Below are 16,065 nucleotides of genomic sequence, written 5' to 3' on the forward strand. Positions count from 1 at the left end.
ATTGTGAACTGAAATTGATCACTTGGAATAGTGAGATGGCATTGGCACATGCCACCTTGATGGGATTGATCATATTAAGTATTAAAGTGAATATATAGATAGGAATAAGTCTTAAATTGATCATAAAATTGGATCAAGTGTCTGATAATAATAATGATAATAGAATTAAAGTAGAGAATGTTCCAACATTGGAAGCAGCCCACACAGCATCCTCAGAATAAGCCCTAAGGCTTCCTGGTCTGGCTGAAAAGCCAGGGCATTGTGGTGAATTCTGCATGAAGGACCTCTGTGAGTGAGATCTCAGTGGAAAGAAGTGGCCATCAAAGGACAACGTACGTTTCTCTAAAGGGAAGAAGAATTTCCACTTTGCTTATGGCCTTGTCTAAATACTGATTGAGTTTGTGGACTCAAAAGTCTTCCATAGCCTAGGCAGCTCATGTGAAGTGCATCAGGTGGTACTGATGTCCTACATAAGAGTGAATTGTTAAATTATCAACAATAGCCACTGTTCACTAACACCCCATGCACAACCTCTGTCCTCAATGAGTAGTATTATGAGAGTTAATTGTAAAATAGTTCTCAAAAAAAGTAAAGAAAAATTCAATATATTATGTAATATTCACAGAATAAAGTACATGCCCATATATACATAGAATATCATCTCAGTAAATAGGAAGAGATGCAAAATTTAAATTATTCATTAATAAAATACACTCACAGAACTAGAAATGGAAGGGAACTTCATCAACCTAGTAAACTCACCTACACAACCCACTTTATTAACAGCATGAATAATGGTGAACATTCCCATTAAGGGTTAGAAAGGAAGACAAGATTCTGTTCTCATCACTTCTATTTAGCATTACATTGGAGCTTCTATCTTGGGAAATTGGGCAAGATTAATAAAATGTATTCATACTGGGAAAGCAAAAGAAATAATTTAGATTTACAGATATTATATATAGAAAATTGTAAGAAAAACATGTAACAATGAGAGAGAGAGAGAGAGAGAGAGAGAGAGAGAGAGAGAAGGAAGGAAGACATGGGGAGAGAGGGATGCAGGAAGGGAAATATCATTATATTTTTTAGTTTGTGACTATGAGCTATATGACACTGTTCCCTTAGCATCATCATCACATTAACATGAGTATTTGGAAAAATTGTAATAGTCCTATTAGGAGAAATGAACTTAGAAAAGTTCAGATCACAAGATCAATATTCATAAATGAATTTTATTTCTATACATCAGCTTTGAACAATCTCAAAATGAAATTTAAAAATTTACATTATCAAATGAATACTTAAGAATTAAACAAAACAGTAAGTTTTATATACAAAAACCCAGAAATTATCATTGAAACAATCTAAGAAGATATAATGAATGAAAAGATACCCTACATGTTGTTACACTTAACATTGTTAAAGTAGTAATACATTCTCACTGATTGACAGGTTCAACATAAGCTCAATCAAAATCTCAGGTATCTTTTTTGCAGAAATTTATAAAGTGATACTAAATTCATTGGAAACTTAAGGGACCCAGAATACCCAAAACAATTTTAATAAGAAAAGATAATTGGGCAGAACTTACACTTCACAACTTAAAAGCTTAATAAAAATACAATATTCAAGATAATGTAGTACTGTCATAAGCACAGGCACATAAGTAAATGAAACTAAATTGAGAGTTCAAATATAAATCTATTTATAGGCAATGTTTTTTTTTTCATTTTATTTGTATGGTACATACACACAGAGAATGTGTTCAGATATAAAACCTTAAATTCATGGTCAACAGATTTTCTTTTTTTCATTTTATTTGAAAGGCAGAGAGAAAGACAGGTAGGCAAATTTTTTTTTTTGGACAGAGTTAGACAGTGAGAGAGAGAGAAAGGTCTTCCCTCTGCTGGTTCATCCCCCAGATGGCTGCTACAGCCAGAGCTACGCCGATCTGAAGCCAGGAGCCAGGTGCTTCCTCCTGGTCTCCCCTGCGGGTACAGGGGCCCAAGGGCTCAGGCCATCCTCCACTGCCTTCTGGGGCCAAGCAGAGCTGGACTGGAAGAGCAGCTGCCGGGACTAGAACCCAGCACCCATATGGGATGCTGGCGCCACAGGTGGAGGATTAACCAAGTGAGCCATGGTGCTGGCCCCCAGGTAGGCAAATCTTTAACCCACTGGTTAATCCACTGGTTAATCCACTGGTTAATCTACCTCCAAGTGCCTGAAACAGCTAGGGCTCAGTCAGGCAAAAGCCAAGATCCAGGGATTCCATCTGAGTCTCACACAGGGATGACAGGAACCCAAGTACTTGAGCCAGCATTGGATGCCTTAAGGAATGGACCTTAGCAGGAAGCTGCATCTGAAGCAGACCCAGTTGGGACTCAAAACAGACATTCTGATATGAGACACCTTAACTGTTGTGCCAAGTCCTTCCCCTATGGTCTGCTACTTTTCTACAAGGACACTAAGAAAATTAAAGGGGTAGAGAAAAGTCTTTTCAGAAGTAATGCCAGGTACTGATCAGGCACACATAAAAGAATGAAGCTGGAACCCCAACTTCACACCAGATACAAATTGAATTGAAAACATAATTATTGAGTTAGAACCATGACACTTACAAGAAAATATGAGTACTGTTGTATGGCTTTGCTTTAGGCAATGGTTTCTTGGATACAGCACCAAAAGTACAAACAGTAGGTAATATACTTCATAAAATGGACTTCATAAAAAATGACTTTTTTCATTCCAAGGGGCTTTTTTCCTTATCTAGGGGCTTAATCACTTGCATGTCTGCCCCAGGTGGGGCTACTGACCAGAGAACCAATACAGCGCCTTTCAGTGCCTTACACTTCTTATTGAATGGCAAATAAGGTTTTTTTTTTCTTTTTGACAGGCAGAGTTATACAGTGGTTCACCTCCCCTCCCCCAAATGGCTGCAACGGCCGGTGCACTGCACTGATCCGAAGCCAGGAGCCAGGTGCTTCCTCCTGGTCTCCCATGCGGGTGCAGGGCCCAAGCACTTGGGCCATCCTCCACTGCCTTCCCAGGCCACTGCAGTGAGCTGGACTGGAAGAGGAGCAACCGGGACTAGAATCCAGTGCCCCAACCGGGACTAGAACCCGGGGTGCTGGCACCGCAGGCAGAGGATTAGCCTAGTGAGGGGCAGGACTGCCTGAAAATGAGTTCTGACATGGAGTATCTTGAGATACAGCTTCCAGAACCTATGTGTCCAAGAAAGCCAAGCAGGAGCCACACAGCATCACTTACACCTACTATTTATGGAAATTACTACAACCAATCCAGACGAACAGGAATGTATACAGGCTGCTCTGCCTAACTGAGGAGAGCATCAGATTATTTTCAGCTGCTGTCACGAATATGCTCATGAGCATAAACACAGGTAAGAAAACGAAAGGAAATCACAATGTATGGATATAATGAGTTCCAATAAATGAAAACTTAAAAAGGGAGCCAAGAAGAAATTCTGCATCTGAAAGTCAGAGAGCGAAATTTTAAAATTCACTAGAACAATCAAGCAGCGTATTTGAGCAGATATAAGAAAGAATCTGTGAACCTGAATATAGGACAATTGAAGTTATCAACTCAAGAGAAAAGGGATAGAAAAATATTTGAGGAAGAAATGGATAAAAACCTTCAGAATTTGATGTAAGTTATGTAACTACATCCAAGACTAAATCAGCACCAAGTAAGATAAAATCAAAAAGATCTCAGTGTGGACTGAGACAACCTATACCCAACTATGAAGAGACAAGGGAAAATCAACTTAATGTCAGAATCCTAACCTGTCATGAACAAGGGTCCTTAATAAGAATAGCAGCCAATTTTGCAACACGAACAATGGAGACCACAGGCAGTAGATGACATACTAGAAGTACCAAATGGAAAAAAAATCAACTGAGAATCTTACAGGCATCGAAATTATCCTTCAAAAAATAAGCAAGGGATTAAGATTTTCCCAGATAAACACAAGCTGAGGGATTCAACACCTCTAGCACTATATTACAAATAATGCAAAAATAAATCCTTCAGGGTCAAATTAAAGAAAACTGAACAGTAATTCAAAGTCATGTAAACAAAGAAAAGCTCTTCATTAAAGCTTAGTGTATGGTCAAATATAAAAGCCAGTGTTATTGTATTTTTTGTAACTTCATTGTTTACTGTATGATTTAAAATAAAAATGATTTTTTGACATTTTATACCTGAATATACAATAAAGATGTGATTTGTGATGGCAACATAAAATGGGTACAGGAAATGGAGCAGTACAGTATCAGAGTTTCTCAAGGCTAGATATTACACTGTGATCAATCCAAACTTCTACGGATCTAGAGTGTTAACTGTAATCCCTACTTAAACCACAAAGAATAAATGTAAAACATTCACACAAAAGGGGAGCAGCCATTTAGCTTAGTGATTAAGATGCCCAAATCTCCTATCAGGATGCCTGTGTTTGATTCCTGGCTCTGATCCTGAATCCAGTTTCTTGCAAATACAGACTCTGGGAGGTCGTGGTGATGGGTCCAGTGACTGGGCTCCTGACACCCATGTGGGAAGACCTGGCTGTGTTCCTGGTTCACAGCTCTGGCTCAGGCGCAGCACTAGCCATTACAGGCATTTTTTGAGTGAATAAATAGATAGGATCTCTCTCTCTCCCCTTCCTCTCTAATTAATTAGTTCAACAAATACATGGAAATGAGAAGAGCACTGAAAAATAGTTCACCTTTAAAAACTAAGTAGTCACGGGGCCAGTGCTGTGGTGCAGCAGGTTAAAGCCCTGGCCTGAAGCGTGGGCATCCCATATGGGCACCGGTTCTAGTCCCGGCTGCTCCTCTTCTGATCCAGCTCTCTGCTGTGGCCTGGGAAAGCAGTAGAAGATGGCCGAAGTGCTTGGGCCCCTGCACCCGCGTGGGAAACCCGGAGGAAGCTCCTGGCTCCTGGTTTCAGATCGGCGCAGCTCCGGCCATTGCAGTCATCTGGGGAGTGAACCAGTAGATGGAATACCTCTCTCTCTCTACCTCTCTCTGTAACTCTATCTTTCAAATAAATAAATAAATCTTTAAAAAAAAAAAACCTTAAGTACTCACAATTAAGAGTAAAGGAAGAAATGAGTGAAAAATTGTTTAAAACATACTAAAACAAATATTTAAAAATCACCAAAGTAAATATCTTAATGCTGATTGTTTAAAATATAAATATAAATGGATTAAACCTTCCTTTCAAAAGATAGAAATTGGAAGACTTTGTAGAGGCACATACACACGATCCAATTATATTCTGTATATGAGACTCTATATGTACAGACATGAGAAGGTTGAAAGCGTATCCATAAAAAATGACGTTCTATACAAAAGTAGCCAAAGGATATCTGAGATGGCTATACCAACAAACAAAAGAGGTCTCAAGTAAAAAAAAAAAAAAAAAACTTTTTCAAGAGATAAGAATTGCTAATAAAGAATGTATACTTACAAAGGATCAATTCATCAAGCATATTTGATAATTATAAAAACATAAAAACAAACAAAAGAATCCCACAATGCCTGGAGGCTACCACTGACAGAACTGAAGATTGAAACAGACATCTCTGCCATGCTTGGACTCATGAACAGCCTCCTTCCAATAATACATACTACAGACAGGAAAGTAGTAATAAATATAGGACTTCAGCAAAATATACACTTTTTCTAGTGTATAAAGAACATTCTCCAGGACACACCATGTATTAGGACACAAAATAGTCAATACATTTTATGAGATTTAAATGAATACAAGTTATTTTTTATCTGAATGGAATTAAAGCAAAATCAATCTAAGAAGAATTTTAAAAGTTACAATACATTATTTTAAACATCAAATCAGAATATGGAAAACTGAAAAATATCTTAAGGCAAATGACAAAAAAAACTACAAAACATTTCTAAAACTTGTAGGATGCAGTGAAAGCAATAAGAAAAATATGTACATAAAGAGTAAAAAAAAGACAAAAGCTCTCAAATCAACAACGTAATATTATGACTTATGGAACTAGAAAAATAAAAACAATTCAAACCCAAGTAAACAAAAGGGAGGAAAAAGTAAATATTACATCATACATAAAAGGAAATCAACAAAGAGAAAAATCAATGAAGTAAAGAGTTTGTCTTTCAAGAATACTGACAAATATTTAGTAATCCAGTAAAGAAATGGAAAAAGGGCTTGAACAGGCATTTTTCAAGAGAGGAAATTCAAATGGCCAAAAGACATGTGAAAAAATGCTCAGGATCATTAGCCAACAAGGAAATGCAAATCAAAACCACAATGAGGTTTCACCTCATCCCTGTTAGAATGCTCTCATACAGAAATCAACAAACAACAAGGGGCCGGCACCATGGCTCACTTGGCTAATCCTCCACCTCCAGCGCCAGCATCCCATATGGGTGCTGGGTTCTAGTCCTGCTTGCTCCTCTTCCAGTCCAGCTCTCTGCTATGGCCCGGGAAGGCAGTGGAGGATGGCCCAAGTGCTTGGGCCCCTGTACCTGCATGGGAGACCAGGAAGAGGCTCCTGGCCCCTGGCTTTGGATCAGTGCGGCAATTTGGGGAGTGAACCAGCAGAAGGAAGACAGTTCTCTCTCTGTCTACAACTCTACCTGTAAAAAAAAAAAAATGCTGGCGAGGATGTGGGGAGAAAGTTTCCCTAACCCACTGATGGTGGGAATGAAAGACTGGACAAGGTACTGTGGAAGATAGTATGGAGATACCTCAGAAATCTGAATATAGATCTACTATATGATCCAGCCATCACACTCTTAGGAAATTTACCCAAATGAAAAGAAATCAGCATACGAAAGAGTTATCTGTATCCCCATGTCTATTGGAGCTCAATTCACAATAGCTAAGATGTAGAATCAACCCAGAAGTCCTTCAGCTAAAAACTGGATAAAGAAATTATGGTATATGTACAGTATGGCTACAATTCAGCAGTAAAAAAAAAAAATGCAATCCTGTTGTTTACAACAAAATGGATACAACTAGAAACTATTATACTTAGTGAAATAAGCCAGTCCCCAAAAGACAAATACCATATGTTCTCCCTGATCTGTGGTAACTAATAGATTTCCTAAAAGGGAATCTATAGGAGTGAAATTGACACTTTGATATGCAATGATTTTTAAAAGCCATTGGCTCCACTGTTGAGGAAGTTATTTTTCTTTATACTAGTTGTTGAACTCTTTATTTAGAGTACAGTTAGTCTTATGTGCATGAGGTTAACTGAAAATAGATCTTTGTGAAAATAATAATAATAATGGGAATAGGAGAGGGAAGAATAGTAAAAAATAATGGGAGTAGGAGGAAGAAGGATGGGAGTGTGGGCGGGAGGGAAGGTAGGATAGAAGGTATCATGACTTTCCTGAGATGTGAAATTTGTATACCTTAAACAAAATTTTAGAGAAAGTTAGCATAATAATTCACATTACTAAAACAAAGAGAAAAACTTTACATTATCATCACAAATGATACAGAAAATGCATTTTTACAAAATCTTATACCTTTTCAAAGACCAAAACAATTATCAGAAAATTATAAATGGAAGAGAATTTCCATAATATGATAAAAGGACACTTATGAAAATGCACATCTCAAATGGTACTCCCATTGGTGGGAATGTAAACTAGTAAAATAATATGGGAGACAGTATGGAGATTCCTCAGAAATCTGACAACCGATCTACCACATGACCTAGCCATCCTACTCTTGGGAATTTACCCAAATAAAATGAAGTCAGCATATAAAAGATTTGTATCTCCATGATTATGCAGTTCAATTGACAATAACTAAAATATGGAATCAATCCAGATGTCCATCAACTGATGACTGGATAAAGAAATTATGGTGTATGTATACTATGGAATACTACTCAGTGTTAAAAAGATGAAATCCTGTCTTACAACCAAATGGATGCAACAGGAAACCATTATGCTTAATGAAATAAGTCAGTCCCTAAAAGACAATTATTATGTTTTCTGTGATGGTGGCAACAAAAGTAATATACACAATTAATATACAACACAAAAAATGTATAGAAATGAAACATTTCTTGTGATAAGATCTTTTTTTAACAGATTTATTTTATTTATTTGAAAGACAGAGTTACAGAGAGAGGTAGAACCAGAGAAAGAGAGAGGTCTTCCATCCGCTTGTTCACTCCCCAATTGACACAACGGCCGGAGCTGTGCCAATCTGAAACCAGGAGCCAGGAGCTTCTTCCAGGTCTCCCACGTGGGTGCAGGGGCCCAAGTACTTGGGTCATCTTCTACTGCTTTCCCAGGCCATAGCAGAGAGCTGGATTGGAAGAGGAGCAGCCAGGACTAGAACTGGCACCCATATGGGATGCCCACGCTTCAGGCCAGGTCTTTAACCTGCTGCACCACAGCGCCAGCCCCATGATGAGATGTTTGTAGCCCTTGTTTATACTCCTATGGAACTGTGGTCTAATTTTTACTTGTTGAATATTACACCTAGTGGTGTTATGTCTGTGATTATAGAATGGATTATAGAATGGATTCAAAGTATGTCTTTGCCAAAATTAAAGAAACAAAGTAGAGAAGGAAAGGGGGAAATTATGGGAAGAAGTATGGTTATCTTCTAGAACTGTACTTATGAAATTTGTTCTTTATATTAATTTAAAAATGCAACTCCCACACACCCTATGGTGAACAAAGAAACAAAATTCCCCTTTAAGATGAGCAAGTAAACAAAGGATGCCTGCTTTCAACAGTTACCCAACATTCTATTAGAAGTTCTAAGCAGAGCCACTAGAAAGTAAAAAGAAATAAGAGAAACACAAAATAGAAAGGATGTAAAAGTATCTCCTTTGAGAAATGGGATCCTAGGGGAGAGCATTTGGTGCAGCCCTGAAGATGCCTGCTTTGAATCCCAGTTCTGAATCTCATTGCAGCTTCCAGCTAATGCACACCATGGAAGATGGTGGTTATGGCTCAAGAGTAGATGTCTCCCTGCCACACGTGTGGAAATCCAGATAAAACCTGCATTAAAATTTTTAATAGAAAACTTTTATTTAATAAATATGAGTTTCCAAAGTACAACTTTTAGATTACAGCTGCTTTTCCCCCAATAACCTCCCTCCCACCCACAACCATCCCATCTCCCACTCCATCTCCCATCCCATTCTTCATCATGATTTATTTTCAATTATCTTTATATATAGAAGATCAACTTAGTAGGTACTAAGTAAAGATACCATTAATTCTCATAGTACAACACATTAAGGACAGAGTTCCAACATGGGGAGTAAGTGCACAGTGATGCCTGTTGTTGATTTAACAATTGATACTCTTGTTTATGAGGTCAGTAATCACCCCAGGCTCCTGTCATGAGCTGCCAAGGCTATGCAAGCCTCTTAGGTTCACAAACTCTGACCTTATTTAGACAAGGCCATACTCAAAGTGGAAGTTCTCTCCTCCCTTCAGAGAAAAGTACCTCCTTCTTTGATGGCCCTTTCTTTCCACCGGATCTCACAGAAATCCTTTGTGTAGACCATTTTTTGTCACACTATCTTGGCTTTCCATTCCTGATACTCTCATGGGCTTTTTAGCCAAATCTGAATGCCTTAAGGGTTGGTTCTAAGGCCAGAATGCTGTTTAGGGTATTTGTCATTCTATGAGTCTGTTGTGTATCCTGCTTCCCATATTGGATTGTTTTCTCCGTAATTCTATCAATTATTATTAGCAGACACTGGTCTTATTTATGTGATCCTTTTGACACTTAATCTTATCTTTATGATCAGTTATGAATTTAAGCTGATTATTTTAACTAGTAAGATCGCATTAGTACCTGACAACTTATTGGGATTTGGAGTCCCATGGCAAGTTTTTAGCTTTACCCTTAGGAGTAAGTCTGAGGGAGTATGTGCCAAACTGTACATCTTCTCCCTCTCTTATTCCCACTCTTATTTGTAACAGGGATCAATTTTCAGTTGGATTTAAGCACTTAAGAATAATTCTGTGTTAATTAGAAAAAGTTTTGAGAGAGTATGAGAGTAGGTGAGACAGAGAGAGACAGACAGAGAGACAGAGAGAGAGATTCCATTCATTGGTTCACTCCTCAAATGGCTGCAATGGATGGGGTTGGGCCAGGCTGAAGCTGAAGCCAGGAGCCTGGAACTCCATCTGGTTTTCCCATGTGGTTTGCAGAGGCCAAGTGTTTGGGTCATCATCCACTGCTTTCCCAGGTGCATTATCAGGGAGCTGGATCCGAAGTGGAGCAGCAGGGATTCAAACAGGTGCTCATATGGGATGCTGGCATTGCAGGCAGTAGCTTAACCCACTGCACCACAGTGCTAGCCCCTGAATGCTTCATCTTAAAGAAATGCCCATCAAGGGGCAAGCTTATGGCACAGCAAAGGTTAGGCTGCTGCTTGTGATGCCAGCATCCAATATGATGCTGGTTCAAATTATGGCTGTTCCACTTCTGACCCACCTCCCTGCTAATGTGCTTGGAAGAGTAGCAGAGGGTGGCTCAAATGCTTGGTCTCCTGCCACCCATGTGGGAGAAATGCATGAGGTTCCTGTCTTCTGGCTTCAGCCTGGCCCAGCCCTAGCCATTGTGGCCATTTGGGGAGCGAACCAGTGGATAAATGATCTCCTCTCCTCCCCTCATCCCTCTTTCTCCCATTTCCTTCTACTCCCTCTCCCTCTCCCCACCCCTCTCCCCTCCTCTCCTCTCTCTAACTCTTTCAAGTAAATAATAAATGTACCTCTCCTCTCCCCTCCACTCCCATTCTCTCTCTCCCCTCTGTCTCTGTAACTCTGCTTTTCAAATAAATTTTAAAAACAAATTGCCAGTGATATAGATAGAAAGAAAATCTCAAAGGTTCCATCCTAAACATATTAGAGTTAGGGTGCAAATTCAGAAAAGTCGCATAATACAAGATAAATATACAAAGCCAGCGATATTTCTAAACATTAGTATTGAACCATTTGAAAATTAAGAAAACACTTACAGCAGTATTGACAGAATGAAATACTTAGATATAAATAATATTAACCAAGGAGTTGCAAGAACTACACTGATAGCTATGAAATACCACCAAAACAGATGAAAGAAGACCTAAATCCAAATTGTTAAGTCAACAACAGGAGTCACTGTGTACTTACTTCTCATGTGGGATCTGTCCTTAGTGTGTTGTCCAATGTGAAGTAATGCTATAACTAGTACTGAAACAGTATTTTATACTTTGTGTTTCTGTGTGGGTGCAAACTGATGAAATCTTTACTTAATATATATTGAATTGATCTTCTGTATATAAAGATAATTGAAAATGAATTTTGATGTGAATGGAATGGGAGAGGGAATGGGAGATGGGAGGGGTGTGAGTGGGAGGGAAATTATGGGGGGGGAGCCTTTGTAATCCATTAACTGTACTTTGAAAATTTATATTTACTAAATAAAAAATAAATAAATAAAAAAAGAAAGAAGACCTAAATAAATAAAAGACATAGTGTTCATGAATTGGAAGATTTAATATTGTTAAGATGATGCACAACTGATAAAGAGTTAATATCCAGAATCTATAAAGAGTTCAAGAAATTCAACAACAAGGCCGGCGCCGCGGCTCACTAGGCTAATCCTCCGCCTAGCGGCGCCGGCACACCGGGTTCTAGTCCCGGTGGGGGCGCCGGATTCTGTCCCGGTTGCCCCTCTTCCAGGCCAGCCCTCTGCTGTGGCCAGGGAGTGCAGTGGAGGATGGCCCAGGTGCTTGGGCCCTGCACCCCATGGGAGACCAGGAAAAGCACCTGGCTCCTGGCTCCTGCCATCGGATCAGCGCGGTGCGCCAGCCGCAGCGCGCCGGCCGCGGCGGCCATTGGAGGGTGAACCAACGGCAACAGAAGACCTTTCTCTCTGTCTCTCTCTCTCTCTGTCCACTCTGCCTGTCAAAAATAAAAAAATAAAAGAAATTCAACAACAAAAGAAACAATCCAGTTAAGAAATAGGCAGAGGACTTGGACAGACATTTTTCAATAGAGGAAATTCAAATGTTCAACAGAAGCTCAGGATCACTAGCCATCAGGGAAATGCAAATCAAAACCACAATGAGGTTTCACCTCACCCTTCTTAGAATGGCTCTCATGTGGAAATCAACAAATGTTGGTGAGGATGTGGGGACAAAGTCTCCCTAATCCACAATTCATGGGAAAGTAAACAGGTCCAGCTTCTATGGAAGACAGTATGGACAGAAGTCAGAAATCTGAATATAGACGAAAGGAAATCAGCATATGAAAGAGTTACCTGTAGCCCCATGTTTATTGCAGTTCAATTCACAATAGCTAAGGTATAAAATCAACCCTGATGACACTTAAAAAACGGCTAAAGAAGTTATAAAGAAATTATGGGATATGTACTCTATAGAATACTATACAGCAGTAAAAAAAAAATGAAATCCAGTCAGTTGCAACAAAATGGAGGAATCTGGAAAACATCATGCTGAGTGAATTAAGCCAGTCCCAAAGGGACAAATATCATATGTTCTCCCTGATCAGTGACAACTAACTGAGCACCAAAAAGGAAAACTGTTGAAGTGAAATGGACACTGAGAAGCAATGACTTGATCAGCCCTTATCCTGAGTGTCGAGGAACAACTTACTACTTTATTCCTTTTAGTATTTTTTTTTGTTCTACTTAATACTATTGATTGAACTCTTTAATTAACACACAGTTATTGTTAGGTGCTTAAATTTAACTGAAAAGTGATCCCTGTTAAATATAAGAGTGGGAATAAGAGAGGGAGGAGATGTACAATTTGGGACATGCTCAATTGGACTTACCCCTAATGGTAGAGCTAGAAACGTACCAGGGTGTCGCTCCCCGTCTTCGTGGAGGAACGACACAGGACCCTGCGCTGTTCTTTTGTCTGCTCGGCCCTCCCCGGGTTTGTTGCTGGTTCTTCCCGGGTGGGCTACCGACCCTTCCACCTCTGTGGAAGGGCGGTTCCCCCCGCCACATTCCCCACTTCCACGGGGGAGCGGCACACCGCCGGCCGGCTCTCTCGGGGGCTGCACAGGTGTTCCTTCAGATAGATGTTCCCCTTAGATGTTCCTGGTGCATGTTGTCTCTCTCCTCCTTTATAGTCCTCCTCCGCCAATCCCAACTCTGCTACCCACACGCCGAGTACGCTGCTCTCCTCCAATCAGGAGCAGGATCAGCTCCTGGAGGTCATCACTCAAGTTGGCAAGAGGCAGCTGCGTAGAAGCTGTTTTCTCCTCTCCCAGCGCCATATTGTGGGAGAGCAGATGCATAGAATAAGTCTTAATTCCAGTAACTCAGTCCAGTCCGGGTTGCTCCCCACACCAGGGGATTCCAATTCAATCCCATCAAGGTGGCATGTACCAATGCCATCTCACTAGTCAAAGTTCATAATTGATCATAATGATAGGGTTAAGAGTCAAAATGATCACATAAACAAGACTAGTGTCTGCTAATACTAACTGATAGAATAAAAAAGTGAGAGAATGATACTACATGGGAAGCGGGATACACAGCAGACTCATAGAATGGCAGATGTCCTAAAAGCACTCTGGTCTCAGAATCAACCCTTAAGGTGTTCAGATCTGGCTAAAATGCCCATGAGAGTATTTCAGGCTTGGAAAGCCAAGACACTCTGGCAAAAAAAAAAAAAAAAAAAAAAAAAAAAAAAAAAAAAAAAAAAACCTAAATGAAAGATCTCTGTGCGTGAGATCCCAGAGGAAAGAATGGGCCATCAAAGAAGGAGGTACCTTTCTCTGAAGGGAGGAGAGAACTTCCACTTTGTATGGCCTTGTCTAAATAAGTTCAGAGTCTGTGAACTCAAGAGGCTTCAGTAACCTTGGCAACTCATGACAAGAGCTTCGGGTGATTACTGACGCAATAAACAAGAGTGTCAATTGTTAAATCAACAACAGGAAACACTGTGCACTTATTTCCCATGTAGGACCTCTGTCCTTAATGTGCTGTACTATGTGAATTAATGGTATAATCAAACAGTACTTTATACTTTGTGTTTCTGTGTGGGTGCAAACTGCTGAAATCTTTACTTAGTATATACTAAATTGATTTCTGTATAAGATAATTTAAAATGAATTTTGATGTGAATGAGATGGGATGGTTGCGGGTGGGAGGGAGGTTATGGAGGGGAAAAGCCACTATAATCCAAAAGTTGTACTTTGGAAATTTGTATTTATTAAATAAAAGTTAAAAAAAGAAGTTATGGCATATATACACTATGGAGTACTACTCAACTGTTAAAAATGAAATTCTGTAATTCGCAGCAAAATGGATGCAACTGGCAACCGTTATACTTACTGTAAAATTACCCAGTCCCAAAATGACAGATATCATATATTTTCCCTGATCAGGGGTAACTAATAGAGTACCTAAAATGAAATGTATTGGAGTGAAATGGAATTCGGAGATTTGATGATTGTTTACATCCCTTTTCTCTTTTGTTGAGGAGCAATGTGGTTTTTTTTTTCTTTCATACTATTTGTTGAACTCATTTACTTACTTAGGGTTTACCTTATGATCATTAAGTTAACTGAAAGTGGATCTCTGTGAAAATTAAGAGTGGGACTGGGAGAGGGAGGAGGCAGTAGGGTTGGAGCATGTGTAGGAGAGAGGGAAGTATCACTATGTTCCTAAAGTTGTATATGTGAAATACATGAAACTTGTATAACTTAAATAAAATTTAGAAAAATGATAACTCCCAAGTTGATCTAAAATCCAAATACTCTCTTTTGCAAAGTAAATACATAAATAAATACAAAAAACGTTGTAAATTCTGTATGTAGATAAAATTCATACCGATTTGTTAGGGTTCCCCCAAATAATCTTCAATGCCTCTGTAAAATGAAAGAAGCCTGAAATTTTGAGAATTCATGTTTCCCCAGTTCAGAACATCCTGCAAAGCCACATAAGTGAATATGGTTCTGTACTGGCATAAGGATAGACATATAAAGCAATGGAAGAGAACTGTGAGAACAGAAACAAACTTAAAATCTAAAGTAAATAATTTTGATCAGTATGGGACAACTTGATTCCCACATACAAAACCATAAAGTCACACTCCTGCATCACAATACATACAAGTGTTAACTCAAAATGGATCAAAGACATAATTATTAGATCTGAGTCCATAAAAACATCAGAATAAAATATAAATAAATGTTTACGACCTTAGATGCAGCACCAAATTCTCAGATCAGACATCAAAAGATAAAGGGAAACATAAATTGGGCTTCACAAAATTTTAAGAAAGTACGGTTAAGGAATATTACCAAGACAGTGATAATGTGACATAGCAGGTAAAGCCGCTGCCTGCAATGCTGGCATCCAGTAGGAGTTCTGGTTCATGTCCAGGCTGCACTAATGGCTTGGGAGAAGTGCTGGGCCTCTGCCACACACATGAGAGGCCTGGAAGGCAATCCTCGCTCCTGGCCTTGGCCTGACCCAGTCCTGGCTGTTGCAGCCATCTGGGGAGTGAACCAGTGGATGGAAGATTCTCTCTAACTCTTTCAAATAAATAAATATTTAAAAAGAAAGTGAAAAGACAAACTATATAGAGAAAACATTTGCGAATAACACATCTGATAAAGATATAATCCAAAATATACAAAGAACATCTATAACTCAGAAACAACAACAAAATATAATCTAATTTAAAAATGGGCAAATGGGGAAGCAAGTTAAGGTGGTAGTGGGATAAGAATCTCCAGTAATGATTTCCCCATAGAAACAATGATTTTAAGAGCTATTCATGCATTAAACTAACTTTATAATATTTAAGGAAACAAGGTGAGAGATTACAATTTTTGGTTTTAGCACAATAATAAGATGCATTGGACAAGGAATGAAAAAAAAAAAATCAGTGTGGCCTACATCTCTACTCCCTCCAACTCCAAGCCATGTAGCAAGTAAAAAGATGCTTCCTGGCTAGCGGGAGGGATGAATGAATTAAATCCAGGCCTTATACTTGCAACACAGTACCAGACCCAGTATGTTGAACCTAGTACTGGGCAG

The 16,065-nt window shown here is 39.2% G+C and overlaps 1 protein-coding gene across 1 annotated transcript in view; it reads right to left on the reverse strand.

Moving 5' to 3' along the window:
- LOC103352374 (uncharacterized) overlaps positions 1-13,355 on the reverse strand; it is an 87,397-nt gene extending 74,042 nt beyond the window's left edge. The window contains exon 1 of the mRNA XM_089311281.1: positions 12,840-13,355. Coding sequence (XP_089167407.1) covers positions 12,840-13,017 — 178 coding nt within the window. The 5' untranslated portion in view covers positions 13,018-13,355. The remainder of the gene's footprint in view (positions 1-12,839) is intronic.
- Positions 13,356-16,065: the final 2,710 nt, after the last annotated feature.

The sequence above is a fragment of the Oryctolagus cuniculus genome, chromosome 13 (genome assembly GCF_051225735.1).
Source record: "Oryctolagus cuniculus isolate XC-2025 breed Fujian yellow rabbit chromosome 13, ASM5122573v1, whole genome shotgun sequence".
Lineage (NCBI taxonomy): Eukaryota > Metazoa > Chordata > Mammalia > Lagomorpha > Leporidae > Oryctolagus > Oryctolagus cuniculus.